Here is a 25,548-nt window from a genome sequence, read left to right as displayed (position 1 = left end):
TCACTGTCACGAGCCCAGGGGGGAATGAAGGAGGAATACAGGTTTGGTGGGGGACGTGGGAACAAAGAGGGGAAGGTGGGTGGGAGAATTTCTTAAGGCTGGACTGGTGGGAGGTGGGGTTACATGAGAGAGGGCAGAGAACAAGTCAGATGAGCTTGAAAATATAGGAGGCTGAGCAGCTTTTAGGGAAGGAAGGAAACGGAGTTTAAAGTGTAAACACACAGACTCAGGAGTGAGGCTGGCTGGGACTCAAGCTCAGCTCTGCCAATGACTGGTCTGCATGACCCGGACCCCTTGGAGCCTCAGTTTCCTCATCTGTAAAAAGGAGCAATGATATTACAGGGTGGTTTTAATGTCTTAATATTTGTATAAAGTACAGCACAATGTCTGACACACAGAAAGTGCTTGGGAAATGTTAGATGTTGTTATCAAAACTGTTATTGCTGTTTTTTATTAAGCAGATAAGATAACCCAGAAAGAGCATGTGGATTAAAATGCAAAAAGAAGCAAAGTTTCAGTTACACTGTTGACAGAATCTAGATGCTCTGAGCCAAGAATGAGCATGCTGCTTTTTCAAATATATCAAAGACCCGGGGACAGATTCAGAGCTGGTGACCTTCTGTTAAATGTTGAAAAAAGACCAGAATGTCTGGTCCCGAGTGTCTGGCAAGGGCCAGGTTCAGACCGTGCGAAGTCGGGTGTGTCCCGAGCTCTGGCTGTGTCACGTGACTGTGAGTTTCCGAAACGGGGAAAGCAAGGGGGTCGGGTGCCTTGTGAACACAGCGGCCTGGGCCAGAGCCCCGGGGCTGCGATGCTTAGGTCTCACCCGCCACGCAGGCCGAGAGAGGAGGTTATGAGGTTATGCTGCTGCTTCAGCTTCTTATCTTGGGCTGGGGGACAGATAAATCCTCTTTATCTTATTCTTTGTGGGCTGTGATGACTGACTGTGTGTGTCCCCTCAGATCCTTATGTTGAAATTCTCATCTCATCGTGATGCTGGTCTGAGGTGGGGGCCTTCCAGAGATGCTTGGACGTGAGGGTGGAGCCCTCATGAATGAGGAGAACTCAGAGACTGGCCTCCCCACCTCTCGTGAGGACCTGAGGAGAAGTGGGCCATCTGCAGCTCAGAGCACAGCCCTCGGTAGAACCAGCTTGTGTGCCAGGATCCTGGGCCCGCAGCCTCCAGAACCCTGAGGAACAAACCTCTGTTGCTGATAAGCCACCCAGCTTATAGCATTTTGTTATAACAGCCTGACTAACATAGCGAGTAGTGCTTTTAAAGAAAGCTATGGAAGGAAAAAACAGGGGGTTGGATTTGGCTAGTCGAACATTTAAAATATTTGTATGGACTCAGAAAAGATGTAAGTAAAAACACAAGTTTTTGCTTGGGAAACGTTTAGAGTAAATAAACAAAGAATTGCTATCAATATATTAATGAAAGTAACAATAATCCTAATAATCTAATAGAAAAAACAGGCAGAGGATATGAACCAAAAACTCACAGAAGGAATGTAAATAGTTAATAAGCACATTCAATGATAGTCAGCTGTTGTGAATTAAAGAATAGCAAATTAAGCAAGATCGGGTTTTATTCTACCCCCCGCACCCCATCACATTGGCAACAAAAGGTACAAAGATTGTTAACAATCAGTGTTGGTAAAGACCTGAGGAAGTGGGCCCTCATATATACCACTGATGAGAGTATAGACTGGGGAGCCCTCTGGTCTCTTCAACCAAATTTGATTGCATGTGTACTTTATGTAAGTAATTCCACTTTCTAGAGTATATTCTACAGAAAATACCAGTAAGAAATTCAAGAATGTATGCACAGGTATGTTTACCAAGGCAATTTGTAGGAATGAAACTTTTTTTTTTTTTTTACTAACCTCAGTGTCGAACAAGAGGTGATAGAGGTCTGTATGTTTGGGCTTATGTACAGAAAAATGTATGGACAAAGAAACAGACCTGTGAAGAGTGGTTAGTCTGAGTGGATGGAATGATCTGTATTTTACTCTGTATTCTTCTGTACTGTTTAACACCCACAAGTACTGTCGCTCTTACTAAAAGAAATACGAATGAAAATATGTAATATCAATATTCAAAGCTGCATGTATTTTTCAAATGTGTAACTGTTACCTATTCTAAGACTAAGAGAAGAAAGCAACAGAAATGTATAAAACATTCATTCAAAAAGTACTGACTGGTTCGCCCATGAAAAGGAATGGAATTCTGACCCAGGCTACCACATGAACCCTGAAAACACTATGCAGTGTGAAAGAAGCCGGCCACAGGAGGCCACATTCTGGACGCTCCCATTTTTATGAAACGTCCAGACAAGGCAAACTCAGTGAGGGGGCGGCCAGTGCTGCCCAGGGTGGGGGCGGGACGGGGTGGTGGGAGGGCCTGTGGAGTGATGAACACGTTGAAAGCCGGCTGTGGTGGCGGCCACACAACTCTGAGAATCATGCCTTTTAAGTGAGTGGATTGCACGATGTGTGAATTCTGTCTCAACGAAACCGTAAGGACACAGTGAGTCCTGCTTGCCAAGTCCTGCAGAGCAAATGCCGCCGAGAGGGAGGAAAGTGCTGCAGCCTCAGCCAGGGTGGAAAGGAGGAGAAGAGGGGACAGTCCCTTGAGGAGGTGGAGGGAGATGTTCGAAGACAGAGAAGGCTCGTTCCAGACTGAAAGCCAGCAAGAGTGGAGCAGGCGTGGAGCAGGAGGAGATGCGCTCGGCTGGTCCCTGGGGTTTGGGGCCACAGAAACTACCAGATCTTGGCAGAAGTAATGCAGGTCTCCCTAGGCTGGCCGGGCATGGGCACTGCCCCCAGGGACCCCCAGCCCTCTCCACGCTCTCTGTGATGCCCACCGAGGGCTCTGGTCTCCACTGCAGGCACCTCATTATCAAAACAGTGGGGACAGACTGGAGTGAGCTGAGAGCGCGACGCAGGTACGACTCAGATGCAGGGTGAGAGGAAATGTGATCGTGACCCAACATCATCAGGGCTGGAAGCGGAAGGGGGAAGGGCAACAGAATGGGAGGAGGACCAGAGAGAGTCAGGAGTGATGGAAGAATGGAAGAGATCAGGGGGAAAACCAGAGGTCAGCCACAAAGGCTATGAGTTCCCAACATCTAACGAATGGTCTGCCTGGGGAAAGGTGCTTAGACACAGAGGGGTGAGAACAGAGGCGGCAGTGCTCCTTCACTGGCGGGTCCCTCTCCATCTCCGGGGACTGAGGCTGGCTTGCACTTGATCTGGAAGCAGCACCACGCGTGGGCACAGTGGGGCAGAGAGAGATTCCACTGGCACTCGATCCATTATATGCTAGTGATTTCCTGTCTTGAAAAAAAACCTCAAAGATCAACCTTTCCTGTGAAACGGGAACTGCTTCTCAAATGAGGATTTCTGTTTTGACTCTGAAATGCAAAGCTTTAGTCATCTGAGGTCCGAGGAGTGCTGAGTGTCGGGAAAAGTGTCGTTAAAACTTCAGACCACTTAGGGAAGAAAGGCAATGTGAAGAAACCAAACGAAGACTTGAGACAGCTGTGCTCTTGCAGCACAGGTGTGAGAACAAATCCTGAGGGGGATTAGTACCTCGTTATTTAACAGTATTTCATTAGCATGCACAGCACATGCAAAAAAGAAAAAAAGGGCAGTTTCTGTGTGGTTTCAGCATGTAGTAGACCCCGTGGATGAACCAGGGAAGGTGTATTCTGGCTTCCAAAACTGAACTTACCAGCTTGTCTCTCCATCCTTTGCCCCGCCCCCGCAAAGAAAAGCCCCTTAGACTTAGCACAGAGAAGGATTTCCCCAAACGTACAGACATGCAATATTGGGGATTTAATGAAAAAGGTCATTCCATCTTAGATGCAATGCTCCTCCGTCCCTCTTCCCTTCCTTGTTAAAGTGACAAATCCCAAGTTAGTAGATACAAACTCAGCTGAGTAAGCCAATAAATCTACCATATCCTACTTTCTTCCTTCTAATACTGCCAGGCCAGTTCTACCCCTGCAAGTACTACAGTGAAAAAACACTACCGTCTTGTTTATTTTCAAAAACACCATAATCATATGCAGTGTGTAGGTTCACAGAATCTCCCCCTCTAGATACAGAGATGCAATTTTCTGGGTATGTGCTGAGAGCTTTGCATCTAAAGACAAACAACCACCACCCTAAGAACATTTCCAAATACATTTAAAAAACAAACGTGTTCCCATGAATCCCATAAGCTCCTGTAACAGCAGCATCAAATCCCATACCTCAGTATCTCTGCTTTCTCCATAAATAAACACCTAACATGAAATCTTCCCCAAGCGCCTTGGGCCTCTTCCTACTTAACCTTAAGAGAACTAAGATACTCTGGAGGAAGGGAATCTTGGAGTTAGAGGTGTACAGCCATCTGGCTCCAGAAGAGAAGATAGAAAATAGGGTTGGCTAAAAGAAATGGGGGGTGGGATTTGGTCCAGTGCCTAAGACTCCCCACTACCAATGCAGGGGGCTGGGTTCCATCCCTGGTCAGGGAACTAGGTCCCACACGCCGCAACGAAGACCTGGCACAGCCAAAAAAATAGCTTTTAAAAATTAAAAAAAATAATAAAGAAACAGGGACTTGGAAATGTGCCTGAGGATGACTGGGAGGGTGGCATCCTGCATGTGGGTGCTACTGCTGTCCATGGCGAAGGACAGACTGCTCAGGGGGCTGGCAGCCATGAGCCTGTTGTGCAGTTGCTCAGTCCTGTCTGACTCTGTGACCACACGGACTGCAGCATGCCAGGCTTCCCTGTCCTTCATCTTCTGGAGTTTGCTCAAACTCACATCCACCATCTCATTCTCTGTCGTCCCCTTCTCCTCCTGCCTTCAACCTTTCCCAGCATCAGGGGCTTTTCCAATGAATCGGCTTTCGAATCAGGTAGCCAAAGTATTAGAGCTTCAGCATCAGTCCTTCCAATGAATATTCAGGGTTGATTTCCTTTAGGATTGACTGGTTAGATCCCCTGGAGAAGGAAATGGCAACCCACTCCAGCACTCTTGCCTAGAAAATTCCATGGATGGAGGAGCCTGGTGGGCTATAGTCTATGGGGTCGCAAAGAGTCAGACACGACTGAGCAACTTTACTCGTTGTTGGTTTGATCTCCGTGCCGTCCAACGGACTCTCAAGAGTCTTCTCCAGCAACAGTTTGAAAGCATCAATTCTTTGGTGCTCAGCCTTCTTTATGGTTCAACTCTCACAACTGGAAAAACCATAGCTTTGGTATATGCACCTTTGTTGGCAAGGTGATGGGAGCCTGAGGAACTCATTACTGAGGTAACACAGACACGACACATCCGATCTCAGAACAACGCCACGACGCTCCTGCTCCTCCAGGTCCCACGGCCCTGGCCCGTCGACTAGCTCTGTTCCCGCCCTCTCCCCTGCCCGGCCTCTGACCACGGCCTCCGGGGGCTCTTTCACCCAAGCTTTCTGGACCCACCCCTCTCAAGTGCATGCGTGCCCGGTCGTTTTCCTCTCATTCACCATCAAGTGTCTAAAATAACTCTACATTTCCTACCTCTGCTTCCCACTTTCCTCCTTAACATCTAAGAGTTTAGCCTTCTGCCATTTCGCCAAAATCGCTCTCTCAAAATTTGACCACGTACCTTAAATGGAGATACGACACAATCCCAGGTGGGAAGCCTCAATACTGTAAGAGTGTTGATTCTGCCCAAACTACCTGCCGGTACAGTGCACTCCAATCACAGCTGTGGCAGGTGTGTGTGTGTGTGTGTGACAGACACGCTGATTCAGGGCACGAGAGGGAACGTAAAGAGCTCAGAGCAGCAGAACAACCACGGAGAAACAGTGCTACAAAACAGGTCTTCACGTGATGAAATATTCCTCTAGAACCCAGATTTTAGAAGGGCTGCACTGTAACCCTTTTTATGGATGTATTCTAATTTATTTCACGAATTCAATTATTAGAAATGTAGTCTGTTTTCACTACTATTAATACTAGTGTGTTGAAATTTTCTAAACATAAACCTATGCATATCTACGGCTGTCTTCTTAGAATCCTGCATCAAAGGGTATACACCTTTTTAAAGCTCTGGACATGTCACCAAACTGTTCAGAACAGCCGCGCTAACTTTCAGTCAACACATAAGGGTGGCCATTTCCCATCCTCCGGGTCCCCTGGGGTCACACCCACCTCCCCTGCAACCTTGCCAATGAGACAGGGCTGCTTTCATTCGCAGTTCTACGTAGTGAAGCCAAAAACAGAGGCGAAGCATTTAAAAATATGTTTATAAGGCCATCTCCTCTCTTGAGGAATTCCTGTGAACATCCTCTTCAGGCCACCTTTCTTTTGGTTTAGTTTCTTCCTCTCTGATCTCCTGGTCACAAACCTGACCCCGGCTCTTGGATCTTAGCATCTTCTGCTTATTGCAATAGCTTCACAACCATCTCTGGAGAAGGAAATGGTAACCCACTCCAGTATTCTTAACTAGAGAATCCCATGGACACAGGAGCCTGGTGGGCTATGGTCCACAGGGTTGCAAAGAGTTGGACACAACTGATGGGACTGAGCACACAGCACCATCTCAACCCCTTCTAAGATGGCTTGGGTTAAGTTTGCTCCTCCTCTTCCAAGATCTTAAATGATTTCCTCCCTACAAACAGAGTCCAGTCCCTCTGGCACAGCGGCCACCATCTGTCCCGTCCCACTTTCCCAGTTTCATCTCTAGTATATCCTGGTCATCCTCTGTGCTTTTGCTCTGATGCGGGTCCCTCACCCTGGGACATGGACCATCTTACCTCCGACACTGCCGCTTCCCATCTAACTTATCCTTCGTCATGGAGATGCCCCTTGTCGGAAGTGAACACTGTTGTTGAAGCATTCATTTTGTCTCCTGTCTCAGGAGTTGGCTACATGTTTAATTCCCCTGTGCTTCGGCAAGTTCCTCAATGAATTCTTTTTTACATACCAAGGCTGCTGAGCAAAGCAGCCTGCACAGAGCAGACAATCGAAAAACAACTGGAGGAGGAACTGAAGGAACAGATGCTAACCCCGGGGGAGGGGGAACACCCGCAACTTTTCCAAGACCTCTTAAACTTGAAGCATCTCCAAGTCAAGACTGTCTGACGGCGATGGCCTTGTAGCACGACGCGTCAACCGATCACCGAGACACCCACGCTGTTAAAGTTCTCAAAAGATGGACCGTGGGACCCATACAGGATACCAAGCTTGCCTCTGGCACAAATTTTCTGGCTTTGTCTGCTGAATGTTATGATAATGTATTCTGTTCTTAGTAGCTATTCCAGCCCTCGCTGAATTCAGAGTAGTAATATGATTTCTAGAGGGACTCGGGCCAAGAATCACAAATGCAACAGCAACTCAATCTGGATTCTCAAAGCAACATGCACGGGAGGGAGCAAGGGAGAAGGGAACGGCAGGGAGAAGATGCCCCACAACCCACAAAAACACGTCACGACAGGCTGGCTGTGAGGGAGACCGTGTGGGCTCCCACGCTGCCTTCCATGTCAGAGAGCAGAGCTGATGGGGGGAGACAGATCAGGACCCTGTGGGCGGGATGGAGAGGCAGGGGGGCAGCGGAGGACGGGCTGGCGGCCCTGGAAGCGGCCCAGAACCTCCACCGCCCAGCACGGGTCAGGGAGTCAGGGTGGGGACGGCTTCTCTTCACAGCCCAGTCAAGGCCAAGGGAGAGCTAACAGAGACCCACAAAACAGGATGGTCTTAAATGAGAGGAAAAGCCTTCCTTCAAGGCAAATGGCCCTGTGTTCGCAGACACAGGATGGGGAGAGAGAAGAGGGCGGAGAGGTGGGTATAAAGGCGGGAGGGATGGTTACAAGAGACGTGACTGGACGAATACCGCTGTGCCTGGCAGTGACTCAGATTCATTCGTGTTTGTAGCTGGGTTGGTGGTGGGCGGGAAAATCACAGAGATGCTCGGTTTGGTTTTAGCAGACAGGAATCTGAACTTGAGGTTTCTAACAGTGAGGTCCCAGGATGCAGAGGCCATGAGGTTTGAGCTGTCAATGGACATGATGACTGGAGCCTTGTAGAGGTGACGGTCCTTTATCGGAGTGGTCCTTTATCCCAGTCAGATCTAGGCTATAGTCCCTGGCCCCAATTTGCAGGATGTTTAAACTATATTGACCCAGGAGACATGAAACAATCCAAGTTTGGATTTTTGAACAACTAGAATAAACTGCTATGTGTTCTGCCATAATTATTTGCTGCTGTTGTTGTTGTTTAGTCACTAAGTCGTGTCCGACTTTTTGTGACCCCATGGACTGCAGCCTGCCAGGCTCCTCTGTCCATGGGATTTTCCAGACAAGAATACTGGAGTGGGTTGCCACTTCCTTCTCCAGTGGATCTTCTTGGCCCAGGAACTGAACCCGAGTCTCCTGCCTTGGCAGGCAGGTTCTTTACCATCTCAGCCACCATTGAAGACTTCAATTATCTGCTGAATAAAACATGAAACTTACGTGGTCAGAGGGACCTGACAGCATGGTGCACATTTCATGTCCAGGCAGTAAATACTTCATTTACTTTTCCACAGGAATGTGGTCAGCTTTGTGGCATCCCTCTGGCATTTGGTAACAGGGAAAATGGAAGTTGACCTTGAAGAAGGTGCCTACAATCACTCCCCATGGATTACAGTAAACCGTGAAGCCCTCTCTTCCATCTCAAGCCCGAGCTTGCAGCTTGAACTTTCCGGGTTTCTTCCCAAGGTCTCCCTGACCCCAGCTGCTGGCCACCCTGCCCTGGACTCTGCAAGCTGCCTGGCCGTGCTGGTGGCCGGGACGCTGTTGCTGGGCCTTCTCCTCGCCCTTCTGTGCCTTGCAATGAACCCTCTGCCTGGCAATGCTGGGTCTGTCTTCCTAAGAAGGAGAGGCTGCTGCTGCTTAGGCCAGAAGCGAACCAGGTGTCACGGCTCCTCCAGGATGAATCTGGAAAGAGTCCGCTCACTCCACCACTGGGATCCATCACCGTCGGTTCCCCGGTGACAACATGCAATTGCATGGTGATCTTCTTGAGGTGCAGCTGGGGACATAAAGGACCATCCTCCTTTCCGTCCCTCATGTCGGGCGACAAGGAGGGAGCAAAGCCCAGCCCTGAAGCCCCTCGAAGCGTGAATAACACAAATGCCACCCCAGGACTGTCAAGAGCGTGTTAAGTCCTGCACACAGGAGGCACTCCCTACACGGCCTCTGGATGAACACGGGCCATGCACCCTGGGGAAGGAGCTAGGCTTTCTGACGGTTAAAAACCGAGCAAAGATAACAGCAAAGCAAGGGTGTCTTTGCTGCCCAGCACTGAAAGCCCTGTGGCCACGTCCCGGCCCCGAGGAGAGTACGCACGTCAGGTCTGCGGTGGCCCTGCATCTGTACAAAGCACGCAGTCCAGTTTTCTACACTAACCCCCTCCCTGACAAAATCCAACGGTGGACCCGCCAGACCTAAAAGCAGGCCGGCTCCGAAACTGAGCCTCATACGCCTGCAAGGGGGCTAACCGGACTCGCGGTTCAGTTCTCCAACCTTCAGGGAAGGTGAGTGAGGCCCGAGGAGGCCGAGTGGCCAGTGTTGTGTAGACTGGTGGAGCCTGAGTCCCAGGAAATCCAGGGTTTGTCCCCCATGCCCCAGCAGCCAGCAACCAGGGGGTCAAACTCGGCTGTCTTTATACACAAGTGCTCCGGAGAGAAACAGAGGGCCTGTCCCCACCTCAGAGGTCAGTTTCACAGGACATCTGGTCTTGCCCGCTAACCACCAGATCTCAGGGTCCCCATGTCACTCATGGCCGCTTACCGTCTTCTGAAGGCTACGGTCAGTCGTGGTTTTGTGAGTCCAACAACCTGGAGTCCAGTGACCCACGTGAACTGGGCTCAATGGATGTACAGGACCGAACACAGCTGCTGACACCTGTTCCCCCAAAGTAAGCTCCCTGGGGACAACCGGGGCCGGACCCAGGCACGGACAGTGATGGGCCAGTCCGGGTTTAGATGGTCATCTGCCATAAACCACCACCAACTCCTGCTTTCTGATAATTCTCTGCTGGACTTGCAGATGTCACTAACGTACTGATGTCTTCATCTCCAGCCTACTTAAGTCTGGACACTTGTAAAGTATTTCCTGCCTGAAGTATTCGCCACTGGCTAAGATAATCTGGGTTTCTCTACGTGATATTTGACCTCCCAGGTTAGACTCCTTCCTGAGAGAGTCCATCCTGACACAGGTGTTACACCTTCTCTGAACCAGCTGGGGAAGGGAGTGAAGAGAGAAAGAGATGGAAGACATGCTGACAAAAGACGGAAGTGGGAACAGACACCTGCTCCAGATGCAACAGGACATTAACATCGGTCTGACTGGCTCCCAAGAGACTGAATTTTAAGAGTCAGGACAGGGTGGAATCCTCTCATGTAAAAATGTCCCAGAACACCAAAGGACTGATGTATCGTCCCGTTCAAACAACAAGCCAGCTGAGACTACAGTTGTTAACACGGTCTTATATAACTGAAATTTGCTAAGAACATAGAACTTTTAAAAAGGTAGGTAATGAGAGGTGATAAATTAACTTGATGAGGAGAATACTTTCACAAAGTCAGCAATCACCACCCTGCCCACTTTAAACATCTTACAATCTGTCAACTGTCTCCCTGTGAATCTGCAAGAATGAGCCAGGTACCCCCATGGAGGGGGGTGGCGTTCAGATGCAGTGCGGCCTTAGGCAGAGACGGACCTTGGCCTGTGCCAGGCCTCCCTGTCCCCACTTGCTGGGACAGAGCTGGGGGCTTGAGAATGTGTGGAGGCTTTTTTGTTTTTTAAATCTTAGGACATAGATTTTATTAAACACATTTTCTACAAAATGTAAATTTTACTGCCTGTTTCTCCACGCTTCTTGTATACCTTCCAAGACAATACTATCCAACACTGATATTTATGGTTCTTGAGCACCAAAGAATTTGAGTATCATACAGCTCTAGAAATTAATTTTATACTTTGTTATGCAATCTTTTGGAGAAGGCAATGGCAACCCACTCCAGTACTCTTGCTTGGAAAATCCCATGGATGGAGGAGCCTGGTAGGCTGAAGTCCATGGGGTCGCTAAGAGTCAGACACAACTGAGCAATTTTACTTTCACTTTTCACTTTCATGCACTGGAGAAGGAAATGGCAACCCACTCCAGTGTTCTTGCCTGGAGAATCCCAGGGACGGGGGAGCCTGCTGGGCTGCCATCTCTGGGGTCGCACAGAATTGGACACGACTGAAGCGACTTAGTAGCAGCAGCAGCATGCAATCTTTTAGTGCTATAATAGTTTTAAGAATGGACTCGGTTCCAAAATGGATAATATATATATATGCCATGACCCATTCTTTAAAGATGTTTCCTCATTCTGAAAGGAGTTTATGCAGCACCCCAAATACTACCGTGTGGAAGTTTAAACAGGATTTCCGCCCGGCAGACTCTCAATGGGTAACACCTCACACCACCTCCTACAAACCTGTTAACTAGCGTGAGCACAGACATTTATGCTGAGGGCCGGCCTTGACCACATGGAGGAGAACGTCTCTCTCTGCCACAGGGGCTGAAGGGCAGCAGCTGGGTTCTGGGAACTGCGGACATGCCGGCCAGTCCAGCGAGTTTGGTTTGGCTCTCAGAATTGAGCGTGTCAGAGGGGGAGGATCAGAAACAGATAACAAACCACCCAGACAACTAGTGAGACCTTTAACGCTGAGGCCATCGGGACGGCAGGAGCCTCTGCTGCGGCTGAGGTTTAAGTGCTAAACCAGCACACGGCTCACCCACGCCCACGAGTCCCTGCGGCCGAGCAGGACAGAGGGCAGTGGCCTTGGCGGCAGCGGCGTGTGGTCAGTACACACTCTCCATTCAGCACATGACCCCCGACTCCAGGGCCTTGTGACAGGGAGGGAGGAGGGCAAGGCTCCCTCCCTTGCTTGATTTTTGCCTTCTTAGTGCCGACTCGACACCTTCCCTGAGTGGTCTCCTGGCTCCCTGGTGAGACGACAGAATGACCTTTTACAAGCTCCCGGTGCAGCAATTCAGAGGGGCCATGGAAGGGGCTCCAGTACTGACCAAATTTCCAGGGTTACGTGGGCTGCTGAGGGACCATGGCCATTGTAGAGAGGACCATGCACAGTGGTGGGGGGCAGGCACAACGTGATAATTTAGCAGCTGTACTGATGCAGAGAAGACTGCAGGGGGCTGGACAGTCATTCATTAGGGGTTGTTAAAGGGAAGCATGTGTGATATGATTTGAAAGCTCTTGGGGAACATTGGGTTTGAAAGGAAAACATTCCCACAGCCAATAGAACTCAAGATGGGAGACCCCAGACCTCCAGTCCAGTCTGGCTCAGTGGATGCTCAAGGCTTCGCACACGGGGAGCCTCGGCCCCCAGAAACGTGGGTGAAGCCACACTTTATGCCCTAATGTCTGTGAAGCAGCTTTAAGGAAAGGCCCAGCTACTAAGTTCTGTTCAGAGCACTCTGCAGCGACGTCACCAGCAGGCCCTACAGCCTCCAAGGGAGGAGGTCAAAATCAGTGGCCGTGAGCAAGGCTCTCTAGCACCCCCGGCTCGAAGAAGCAGGGCCCGGGATTCATGTGGAGGGCCGTTTCCAGAGTTTGTCTGGAAGCTGGTTGTTCGAAGGCCTGAAACAATTGCCTAAGAGGCAGTTAGGGCCCCAGGAGCCCCTGGGCTACTTTTGTTCACCCGGTGTCTGGCTGTCTGTGACCCCGTGGACTGCAGCACGCCAGGGCCCCCTGTCCATCACCAACTCCTGGAGTCTGCCCAAACTCACGTCCACTGAGTCAGCGATGCCGTTCAACCATCTCATCCTCTATCGCCCCCTTCTACTCCTGCCCTCAGTCTTTCTCAACATCAGGGCCATTCTAAACGCTCAGCACAGTGAGCAAGGGTTCTAGCTGCTCCATGTAATCATGAACTCTCGGCGAATTTCAGCCACTTTTGTGGGACTGCGGTGCTCTCTCCTTGTGACTTTTGTTTATATGTGGGCACCGTCTTCACGTGCTTGGTTTGTGTATTTTCTCTTGCAAAGTGTTGGTTCACGTCTTCTGCCCATTTAAAAATTATGCTGTTTTGTCTTTTTGTTTCTGATTTCAAAAATATCTTCTTGATTCAAGTCCTTAGTTTGATATATATACTGTGAATATTTCCTCTCAGTATTCTGACGAACAGAAATGTCAAGTTTTGATGAAGTATAACTTTTCATTTTCTCCTCTCATGTTTAGTGTTTTAGGTCTCTATGCCTGCTGAACTGGGGGTAATCTTAGCACTTTGCTAACATCTAGAACTTAGAAGCATTTCTTTAGTAAGGCTTAAAAACAACCATCCACTGCTAAATCCTTGGTTTGTGTGCTTAGTCGCTCAGTCGTGTGACTCTGTGACCTCATGTACTGCAGCCCGCCAGGTTTCTCTGTCCATGGGATTCTCCAGGCAAGAATACTGGAGTGCAGTTGCCATTTCCTTCTCCAGGGGATCTTCCTGACCCAGGGATAGAACCCAGGGCTCTTGCATTGACAGGCGGATTCTTTACCACTGAGCCACCTGGGAAGCCTTGGTTTACAAAGCTTCAATTTTAGAACCCAAACACTGACTTCACCTAGAATTTCAGGGCTACTAAGGTTTTAAAAACAAAAAGTGCCCTTTAAAAAATATTCACTCATTCAGCACGTAGGTCGCACGTGTCTATTGGCAGGATGAGATGATCTATATCAATCGGGCACAGTGCTGACAGGTATGCCAGGGCTGAGGAGGACCACAGAGTGTCTGGGGCTCAACCATAGTTTCTAAATCTCTCTGAAAGGAAATTCTATTAACACACTTCTCTGCAATTTGTCCCGTGGTCACAATTCTACATTCAGATTCTTCCCTATGTCTAACTGAAGTATTTATTTTATAATTGAATACACTCTCATCTTGGAGAAGGAAATGGCAACCCACTCCAGTATTCTTGCCTGGAGAAACCCATGGACAGAGGAGTCTGGAGGGCTACAGTCCATGAGGTCACAAAGAGCTGGAAGTGACTTAGCATGTACGCTTCTGTCCTCAGTAGAATATGAAAAGAGAAACACGGCTTCCTCACCATTGAGACAAAAGTTTTCATCCAGTAACTGAGCTCCATGCTTTGTCTATTTTTCTGTGTAATCCACCTTTTAAAATGCTTATTTTTTAATACTCCAGTCTTCTTCAAGTGTTTTACCTAATTTTTTTCTTTTGGTAGAGTTTGGGCTAGGTCACATTTGAATACAGCCCTAAAATGAGGGGTAAGTTTACATCCCCTTTACGCTAGAATAACCGACAACCAGGGTTGGAAAAAAGCCAAGAACTAATCTGACTGCACGGAGAAGGCAATGGCACCCCACTCCAGTACTCTTGCCTAGAGAATCCCATGGATGGAGGAGCCTGGTAGGCTGCAGTCCATGGGGTTGCTAAGAGTCGGACACGACTGAGCGACTTTCCTTTCACTTTTCACTTTCATGCATTGGAGAAGGAAATGGCAACCCACTCCAGTGTTCTTGCCTGGAGAATCCCAGGGACGGGGGAGCCTGGTGGGCTGCAGTCCATGGGGTCGCTAAGAGTCGGACACGACTGAAGCGACTTAGCAGCAGCAGCAATCTGACTGCAATCACCTCCCGGTGCTGGTCCCTTCCACATCCTCCTCCTCCAGGGAAGAAGTTACCCCACAAGTGCTGTCCAGTCTTCCTGTGGACAGCCGAGTTCTTTCTGCTGAGGTCTGCCTTCTCACGATGTCTACTCACGGGCGTGGGGTAAACAGGCTGTCTATAGGGAGGTCATTTCCTCACCTGTAATTGACTGTATGGGGCTTCCCTGGCAGCTCAGTGGTAAAGAATCCGCCTGCCAAAGCAGGAGACCCAGGTTTGATCCCTGGGTCAGGAAGATCCCCTGGAGAAGGAAATGACAACCCACTCCAGTATTCTTGCCTGGGAAACCCCATAGATTGAGCAGCCTGGTGGGCTACAGTCCATGGGGTTGAAAACAATTAGACACAACTTAGCGACTGAAAAACAACAAACAACTCTGATATATCACTGTTCCTGCTTTGAGATGCCATCTCTGCAAGATTTTGAAGTAAAGTTTCTAAAATTAACTAGCCACGTACTGTTTTCAGTGGGCTTCCAGTGGTATTTTAACCACATAGTTACTAATATCAAAAGAACCTGTCAGAAATTCAATCTAAATCTTTCCTGCAAAATTTTCCCTCTTTTAAGAAGAAAGTAAAATTTCCGTGCTAACACCCTCAATTTGAGAGGTAGGCCTTGCCTTTTTCATCACACCGATCAGGTGGTGACTGACAGGCCCTCACATGTGCTTGGTTTTAGGGAACGTCCACACCCCGGAGTCAGTCCCACCGTGAGCCCACAGCCTACTTATCGCCACCTCTGCTGGCATCGCTGCCTGCGACCCTGAATCACAGAAGTGTCCTATTTGACACAGCCTCCCCTCTCGCATCACCGGTGAACAAACAGGATGCATTCAGCTGGGAGACAGAGCGCGGCTTCAACCCTCTGGAGCAGACGTATAGCCGACTGACACCACGACCACCGTCCACGAGGGGCTGGGACACCACGACCCCCCTGCAGCCAGGAGTGAAAGCAGCTGGAGATACACACTCGACACTACTCCAGTTCTTCTTCTATTTTATTTCTCAGTGTTGATTCAACTTTTCTTTCCTTCAGTTTCCATGACTGCTCTCTACCTCTGTCCTCATCCTGTTCTCCTTGGTTCTTTTATTCATGGTTTTTGTCTCTGGACTAGCCTTCTCATTTTGCTACTGAACTCAAAAATCATAGCATGGAAAAAAAGAGAACTGATGGATTTTACGGACAACACTAAACAGAAAATGTAGCGGGGGTGGGGGGGGGCGGGGGAAGACCACCTAAATTCATTCATCTCATGGTTCTCTTATTTGAAAAACTCAGTAGGTCATGAACCACAGTTCCTGAGAGACAGCTGACCTGCCAGAGGTCCTGCAGGTCAGACTTCCCGTCTGTGGCCACCATCACATGCCCCATAACTGTCTCCCTTCTTTATTTGAGAGAGAAGAAAGAAAGAAAAGGGAAACTGATTTTCTTTCTTTTCTGGAGCAGAATTGCTTTATCATGTTGTGTTAGTCCCTGCTGTACAATGAAGTGAACCGGCCATATGTATACACGTGCGCTCCCTCTTGAGCTCCCCTCCCCTGCCACCCCACCCCTCTAGGTCATCGCGGAGCACCGAGCTGGGCTCCCTGTGTTATATGTCAGCTCCCCGCTGGCTCTCTAGTTTACACGTGGGTGTGTATGTGTCAGTGCTACTCTCCCAATTCGTCTCTGCCTTCTCAACCAGCCCTTTCTGATTCTTTAGCAAGTTACACTGAAGGAAGAACAAAATGGGACTTCAAATGGTGGCTCCTAATTTCTACTGAAGAACCAACCCCTGTTAAAAATCTTGATTCTGCACCCTGAATTCCCCAAAGCAGCGTCTACTGCATCAACTTATAGAGCAGCTGGCTTGGGCAAGGCTGTCATCCGAGCCCAGGTGGGGGTCTTACCTGTTCCTGGGTCATCTTCTGCAGCTCATTCTCCCACGCTGCCTGGTCGTCGTCCAGCTTATAGGCGGCTGGTGGAGTGAGTCCTCGGAGGATCAGGGGGTCTCGGTCGTGGCAGAGGGCGGTCAGGTGTCTGATGTACAACTTGAGCTTGCTTCTGTTTTGGTCAAGTTCTAGGAGGGACTGGATGATCTGAGGGGAAAACAATGAGGAAAGTCAAGGTCAGTCTGAAACAAGAAGGTCCAGTCTCTTTGTGCCTCCCAAGGCAAAGAGACAGAGTGAGACTAGAGCACTTGTAACCACTAACCGCCCTCTTTGTCCGCACGCCTGCGCATCTACGAAGCCACACCCACCCATCACCGTGCTGGGAGCCACGTGGGGGACACTGGCATGTACATCAGCGTGAGATGGGATTCCGTGTTCAGGTGGGGACTAAGCACAGGACTGGCTTGTTTTTGCAGAGATGACATTCCTGCTACAAAAAGACTGCAGTCCGCTCACAACTGCTCATTCACCTATTTACGGGCAGCTACAAAAACCCTAGGTATTCTTTGAGTTCCCAAAGCTGGGTTGGAAGGGAAAAAGGATTACAGTGACCAGACTCCCCTTGTCCCCTTGTCTTTTCCTTCCAACCCAGCTTTGGGAACTCAAAGAATACCTAGTCCACCCTCTGTCCCTTCCCCTCTCCTCAAGAGTCCTGCTCATACATTGCACTCCATGCTCAGTGGTCACGACTATCCACTGGGAAGCAGCATTCCTGGCTTTCCTGTGAATGATCCCATTATCTACCTGGTAACGCTCTGTTCCCACCACCTCCATGCCACAGCATTGCATGGGTTTAGGGCAGCCAAGAGCGGAGAAGAGGCTTGTAGGATACTGTGTGATATCTCTTATGTGCAATTTAAACAATACAAATGAAGAGACATGCAAAACAGAAACAAACTCAGGTCTAGGGGCTTCCCTGGTGGCTCACTGATATAAAACCTGCCTGCTAATGCAGGACATGTGGGTTCGATCCCGGGTCAGGATGATCCCCTGGAGGAGGAAATGGCAACCCACTCCGGTGTTCTTGCCTGCAGAACCCCATGAAGAGGGGAGCCTGGCAGGCTACAGTCCATGGGGTCGCAAAGAGTCAGATACGACTTAGCAACTACACAACTACACACACACACACACACACAAACGCTGCAAGTGAAACGTGCTCATCTGAAAGCCTGACGCACACGCGTGTCCCTCCACCTCCTGGAACAAAGGATGCCTCTGTCCCTGGAGGGAGAGTGATCCTCTTGGATACGGGAGGGGTGACAAGTGAACTCACAATGGAATCTGCCTTGTCCTGGCTGGAGTCCCTGCACTCGACTCACAGAGGCATTGACCCTCCTTTTAGACATGACGGATGAATCCTCACACAGCCCTGAAACCTGAGCCCCAGCTGGGCGGGACCAGCTCCACTCGGGGTCTTCTCTCCAGAGATGGGCCAACGCTCTCTTACATTCCCTTTACCCAGAGAAATGACCACCACCTCGGCTCCCTTGGAGAGCACATCGCACAACACACGACCTCACTGGATGGCTCTCGGAACAGCTTTGGCCAGGCCCTCGGTGCTGGGCAAGCCTGGGGGGGCGCAGAGGAGGGCTGGGCTGGCCCCCTGTCTCCGATTCTGAACCGAAGGCACAGCGTCTGCCTGACACCCACCCTTGTGGGGGCCGCCAACCCAGCAGATGCTGGCATGTCCCCGACGCTCCCTGGGCTCAGGGCAGAATCTGCACCTGCTGGTGTCACGGGGCTGGCATTTTTCACCAGTAGGACGCCCTGATAAGGAGCTTGCTAATCTTCAAGTCAGGAGAAATGAGGCCTGCTACACTGAATTCTGCCACCCCCTCTCTCCAAAGAACTCCCCTGCCGCTTTCCTTATTTCCTTTTAAAAGTTTCTAAAATACAGTTTTATGTATTTTTTTAAATTAAAAAATCAATGCAGATTTTACTCTGAAAAGTATGGGGGGAAACAGGAAAGAAATAATACACAGTCTATAGGTTTTCCATCAAGAATAGCACTTGCAACATTTCGCTGATTTTCTTCCAAGTCTTTTTATAAACTTACATAAATCAACTTTTAACTGTATCATACTTCACATTTTGCTTAAGACCCTGTTTATCCATTTAATGTTACATTGTGAGTCCTATTCACGACATTACGTATTTCTGGAAAACATGATTTTAATGGTTGCTTTATAAATATATCACATTTCCTGTTTCTAATGCTATTTCCATGAAATAATTAAGACAGGCAAGAACCTCGGCTTAGTGGCTAAAACAATCTCTAACTTACTAGAGAGATCAGAGTGCAGACCTACATGGTATATAATACAGAAGTTGGAGCCTAGCTAGGAAAACCAGAGAAAGTGAATCAATTTAGCAATATTTTGAAACAATATTTTGAAATCAATTTTTGAAACACACACACTCACACAACTGTCTGGGGACAAAGGTGATACACTCAGGGGCTGGGGGTCGGGGGGAAAGGCTCTGGGCTCTTAAGGGACCCTCCAGGTCCAAGGCCCTGTGTTGCCTGTGGTGTCAACACTGCCAAGCACAGAAGGAAGAGCTGTTTCAATAAAGCACAAGGTCTGGAGAGTAGGGAAGTCGGACAGCTTTTCACAAACAACGGTACTCTCTCAGAAAAGACTCAGGTTTTCTTTCTGGCCACAGATGCGTATTCACACTGTAGAGAGCTCAGAAACTGAGTTTCAAAGCAGCATCTTTAAAGCCAAGTTCCAGGCCGTACTTCTTTAGATGCGTGCCCACTATGCACGTCAACAACCCCACCGTCTGGCCGCTGTTCCCTCCACACCCCTCATGCCGCCACGCACCGCAGCCATGTTTCCAGCTTGGCCTCCTCCGGCCTTTCATGGACACGCTGATTTAAACAAAAAATCACTCTGGGGATTTTCATTGGATTTGTGCAACTTACTCCCATTTCGTGTGTGTGTGTGTCTACATATAGTTGCCATCACATTTGGGCTACAAGAAAGAGCTGATATACCCTAGGTAATTACTGTTTGAGTTGGAAAACTGACATAAAAAAGCATGAAGACAATCTGATAAATGGTGGTAAGAGGAAGGTCAAATTTCTTATAGTAAAATGGAATCTGGAAACATGCTAGCTCACTGCTGTATGGCTGGGAATGAAAAAGTGGACTCTCAGGCCTCTGTTCTTAATCAGAGATGAATCTCACACTGACTTAAATATATTTCATGCTCAGGTGCTAACTGATAACAAAATACGTAGTGTTTTGCGCTCTGTAATTTTTCAAAGTCCAACTGAAAAGTTACAAAAATAACAGAATTTGAAATTTTTTTCCAGGATAAAAATTATTTCTGTGCAATGGCCAAGATGCCCTTTTCTTCTCATGTTAAAGGTAATTGCTTTTTAAAAACAAAACAAAAAACTAGAGAGCTTACTCCATGAAAGCATATGAAACTGCTCAGCCAGCAGTCTCCGAACGTGTCCATTAAGAGAAAAGTCACTGTAGCCTCTGTGAGACACATTTAGCCATGTCCATCACGGGGAAAATGCCCTTATCTCTCCCCTCCCCCTCCAAGTCTAACTTGGGCCGACCACTCAGAAAAGAAACTGTATTTCCCGCAAGGAAGAACTGTGACCGCCTAACCTCAGGAGGGAAGAGGGACACTCGCCAAGTAGGAAGAGGACGCTCACAGGATCCAGAAGTTGTCTTTGGCCCACACCAACTTCAGAGGATTGGTAAGAAGTCCCACCAAAAGCAAGATGATCAGGCCACATCACAGTTCTACAGCTGTGCAGAACTAGAGCTACTTTTTTTTTTTTTTTTGGCAAAAAGAAGTTTAAAAATGAACTTGTCGAGATAACCTCTGCTTCTAACAAACAGAATGCCAAAATGGCAACATTCCCCGAATCCTACATTTACCAAGTTGTTGAGGAAAATCATTTAAATTTAAAGAACAGATGAGAGCCTTTCAGTTGATGTCTTGAAAGCTTTGTTTCTTCTGGTAAGGATTTACTTGCTTATGAATCAGATCCTCAAAATAGATTCAGAGGCCAGTGTGTGATGACATAAAGTGAAGGTGTTTATCTTAACCTCCCCTCCACCTGAGTAAGACTGGATGTCCAGAGGTGTTTTAGAAGACAGGCAAGTTGCTCCTGTATGCTATGACACAGACTGTAATGGAAGTCTACAGCATCCCATTTCTGCAGCCCATTCATCTAAGAGATGGGGACACACCAGGATGGGACATGTGATCAAGTCCATGGCTGCTCTCCTCTCCCCACTGTTTCTGCATCAGACCTTCTTAAGTACAGGGTGGCTGCTTGTGACACATTCTGGGAGCTCGTTTTGGGAGCAGAGGTTTTATACCTTGTACTGAACATTATGTGGGACTTAATGCATTTGCCCTTGTGGTACTAATGTTTTACTGTTCAAAAGATGCCACTATTTTTTAAGCTGCTGCTAAGTTGCTTCAGTCGTGTCTGACTCTGTGTGACCCCACAGACGGCAGCCCATCAGGCTCCACGGTCCCTGGGATTCTCCAGGCAAGAACACTGGAGTGGGTTGCCATCTCCTTCTCCAATGCATGAAAGTGAAAAGTGAAAGTGAAGTCGCTCAGTCGTGTCTGACTCTTAGCGACCCCATGGACTGCAGCCTACCAGGTTCCTCCGCCCATGGGATTTTCCAGGCAAGAGTACTGGAGTGGGTTGCCATTGCCGTCTTCGTTTTTTAAGCTAATTAACATTTATTGATCATTTACTGTGTTCCTGGCAAAGTAATTTTGTACTGATGATTTCTCTGTCACTAAAAGATCCTCTTGTTCTTCCTTCTGTCTGCTGACATCCTGGGAGGCATGTTCAGATGTTCCTGAATTACTGCATAAACACCAGAGGCAGTTCTGATTTCTCATTGGGTCACCATCACACTGCTGTCTCCCAAGGTAGGCTCATCAAGAAAGTCCCAGAACAACCAACGCATTGACTTCCCAAAAACATTATTCTCTTAATGATGCTCCTGTCCAGAGGCCCCAGCAGAAAGCTGAACTTTGAAAAGTAAAAAAGAAGGCAAGCAAAAGTGAACAGGTACATGAAAAGATGTTCAACATCACTACTTATTAGATAAATACAAATCAAAGCTACAATGAGGTACCACCTCACACCAGGCAGAAAGGCCATCATCAAAAAATCCATAAACAACAAATGCTGGAGAGGGTGTGGAGAGCAGGGAATGCTTCTACACTGTTGGTGGGAATGTAAATTGGTACAGCCACTGTGGAGAACAGTATGGAAGTCCCTTAAAAAACTAAAAACAGATATCATATGACCCTGCAACCCCACTCCTGGGCAAAAATCCAGAGAAAAACATGATTTGAAAGGATATGTGGACCCAATGTTCACTGCAGCACTATTTACAGTAGCCAAGACACGGAAGCAGCCTAAATGTCCATTGACAGAGGGATGGATAAAGAAGCTGTTGTATATATGCACAGTGGAATATTACTCAGCCATGAAAAAGAATGAAATGCCATCTGCAGCAACATGGGCGTTTCTAGTTAGAACCAGACATGGAACAATGGACTGGTTCCAAATTGGGAAAGGAGCACTTCAAGGCTGTATACTGTCACCCTGCTTATTTAACTTATATGCAGAGTACATCATGTGAAATGCCAGGCTGGATGAAGCACAAGCTGGAAACAGGTTTGCACAAGATTGCAGGGAGAAATATCAATAACCTCAGATATGCACATGACCCTACCCTTATGGCAGAAAATGAAGAGGAACTAAAAAGCCTCTTGAGGAAAGTGATGAAAGTGAGGAGAGTGAAAAAGCTGGCTTAAAATTCAGCATTCAAAAAACGAAGATCATGGCATCACTTCATGGCAAATAGGGAAACAGTGGAAACAGTGACTTTATTTTCTTGGGCTCTAAAATCACTGCAGATGGTGACTGTAACCATAAAATGAAGACGCTTGCTCCTTGGAAGAAAAGCTATGACCAACCTAGACAGTATATTAAAAAGCAGAGACATCATTTTGCTGACAAAGGTCCCTCTAGTTAAAGTTATGGCTTTTCCAGTAGTGATGTATGGATGTGAGAGTTGGACTATAAAGAAGGCGGAGCACTGAAGAATTGATGCTTTTGAATTGTGGTGTTGGAGAAGACTCTTGAGAGTCCGTTGGACAGCAAGGAGATCAAACCAGTCCTGAATATTCATCAGAAGGACTGATGCTGAAGCTGAAGCTCTAATACTTTGGCCACCTGATGCAAAGAACTGATTCATTGGAAAAGACTCTGATGCTGGGAGAGACTGAAGGTAGTAGGAGAAGGGGACGACAAAGGATGAGATGGTTGGATGGCATCACCAACTCGACGGACATGAGTATGAGCAAGGTCTGGGAACTGGTGATGGACAGGGAAGCCTGGCATGCTGCAGTCCATGGGCTCGCAGAGTCGGACATGACTGAATAACTGAACGGGGGGGTTCAGTTCCTTGGTGGCTCAGATGGTAAAGATTATGCCTGCAATGAGGGAGACCTGGGTTTGATCTCTCGGTTGGGAAGATCCCCTGGAGGAGGGTATGGCAACCCACTCCAGTATTCTTGCCTGGAGAATCCCCATGGACAGAGCAGTCCGGTGGGCTATAGTCCATGGGGCTGCAAAGAGTCGGACATGACTGAGTGACTAAGCACAGCACAGCACCGGAAACACAGAGGGTCCTAGAGAGTGTCATACTGTCTATGACATCCCTTTTATGTGGAATCTAAAAATAACTGATACAAATGAATTTACATACAAAAAAAAAAAAAACCAGAAAGAGACTCACAGACTTAGAGAACAAACTTATGATTACCAGGGTGAAGGGATAACTTTGGAGAGGTCACGTACACACTTGGATAATTAAAATGGATCGCCAATAAGGACCTAACTGGGAACTGTGCTCAGTGTTAAGTGGAGCCTGGATGGGAGGCGGGTCTGGGGGAGGATGGATACGTGTCTGTATCTGGCTGAGTCCCTTCGGTGTTCGCCTGAAACTACCACAACATTGTTAATCAGCTATTCCCCACTACAAAATAAAAAGCTTTATAAGTCTGGGGGAAAAAAAGGAGGCACAGGAATAAAATTTGGCAGCCTGGCCTCAAAGTCCTTTTTCATGTCAAGAACTGAGTGTATCTTCTTGGTTATGATGAGTGTCAGGACCAGGAAGATGAAGGATGGCACCAGGTCTCTTCACAAAGGTTTGGAGTAGGTGTTACCTTCTCACTTCAATGCAGCTACTTTGTGAAACAATGCGGTTCTTTCAAGAAACAGAGTGAATGGAAATGACATTTTTGCTACATTAATTAGATATACTGTATATCAACTCACACATATTATTAACACTAAAAAAATTATATATTTGACTTAAGAAACATTTAGGGAGTGCCTTTATGCTGGGCCACACACAGCTTTTGCTGGTAGGAATATTAAGAATGACATGCATGAATGCTAAATCGCTTCAGTTGTGTCAGACTCTATGCGACCTCATGGACTGTAGCCCACCAGGCTCCCCTGTCCATGGGATTCTCCAGGCAAGAACACTGGAGTGGATTGCCATGCCCTCCTCCAGGGAGACGTGGCCCTATTTTGCATTAAAAAAAAATCATGAGATAATGGAGCTAATGTGTTGAGTGTACAAGAGAATTAAAATGTGTAAATTCAGGATTCATATCTGTTTTAACTTTCATTTTGAGGTTCCCTTCAGGCAAACCTTCTAACTGCTAAATAAACCTCTTTATCTTGATTCAAGGCTTGGTTTGACTTGTTCTTCACAGATAAGGTTACAAAATTCAACAACTTTTGTATTCTTAACGTTCTCTAAGATCCAACCTTTTATTTAGCCTTCCTATCTGGAGCACAGACAGGACGCTCAATGGATCCCCTGCATGTTTTTGGTGTGGTGGTCCTTACTCATCTTTAATCCTAACAAACTGAAGACAATTGTGCATTCCAGAACAGCCTTCTGTCTTATGCATCTGCAAGAGAGACGCTGGGCAAACACATGCCTCGTGGGGCTGCACCCTCACGAAAACCAATAACGCCAAACTAAGAAGGGTTCATGCTTTACACCTGCATGCCCTTCATCAAAAACCAAACTTCACTGTTAACAATGAAAACCGGGAACATTTCAGCAGTGTTAGCCTGAGTTGGTGCCTAGCTAGAGGGCTACAGTGATTGAAAACAAAAAAAAATTTTTTGGGGGGGGAAGTCGATAAACTTCTAAAATTTCATGAAAAGTTAAAGGATAACCTAAAGTTAAACGCAGACAAGTTCAGAGCTCCAAGTCCTGACCCTCCACATCACAACCATTTTTCATGTGTGTCTACTTCACTCCCCACACAAACTTTACAGAATGGGAAACAGTCTTGCATTCCTCTTCCAAAACAAAAAGTCATGACAAATACAAAAGCCAGAATGACATTGAAAGTGTTAGTCGCTCAGTTGTGTCTGACTCTTTGTGACCCCTGCCAGGCTCTTCCGTCTATGGGATTTCCCAGGCAAGAATACTGGAGTGGGTAGCCATTCCCTTCTCCAGGAGATCTTTCCGACCCAGGGATCTAACCCAGATCTCCTTCATAGAAGGCAGATTCTTTACCGTCTGAGCCACCAGGGAAGCCAGGATGACGTTACTTCTACTATAAATATTCACTGTGGGTTTTGAGCATGAGCTGCCCATTCTCCCTGCTCAGCTCTGCAATAAACGCTCCCCTTGCCCCACCAGAAACTGGTGTCAGTAGACTGGCTTTGCTGCATGTGGGTGAGCAGGCCCAAGTGAGGTTTGGTGACACAAGGTCACTGATATGAATAGATGTTAATCAGAAAACTTACTGTAAACAAAAATACCTGGTTCTAAGAGTAAAAACTCTCTCCAAAGGTTTCAGATTTAAAAGGTTTCATGGCT

The 25,548-nt window shown here is 47.7% G+C and overlaps 1 protein-coding gene across 12 annotated transcripts in view; it reads right to left on the bottom strand.

Moving 5' to 3' along the window:
• The window catches only part of ERC1 (ELKS/RAB6-interacting/CAST family member 1), a 269,160-nt gene that overhangs the window by 6,423 nt on the left and 237,189 nt on the right, over positions 1-25,548 (bottom strand). For 8 of the 12 annotated variants that reach the window (XM_005207251.5, XM_005207252.5, XM_010805656.4 and 5 more), the window contains one exon: positions 16,589-16,777. In XM_005207251.5, coding sequence (XP_005207308.1) covers positions 16,589-16,777 — 189 coding nt within the window. Of the gene's footprint in view, positions 1-16,588; positions 16,778-25,548 lie in introns of those variants that run through there. The other 4 variants (XM_010805658.4, XM_010805660.4, XM_010805659.4 and 1 more) reach the window with 1 other exon arrangement.

The sequence above is a fragment of the Bos taurus genome, chromosome 5 (assembly GCF_002263795.3).
Source record: "Bos taurus isolate L1 Dominette 01449 registration number 42190680 breed Hereford chromosome 5, ARS-UCD2.0, whole genome shotgun sequence".
Classification (NCBI taxonomy): Eukaryota; Metazoa; Chordata; class Mammalia; order Artiodactyla; family Bovidae; genus Bos; species Bos taurus.
Note: the sequence above shows the minus strand (reverse complement) of the source record. Positions and strands in the feature narration are given on the sequence as shown.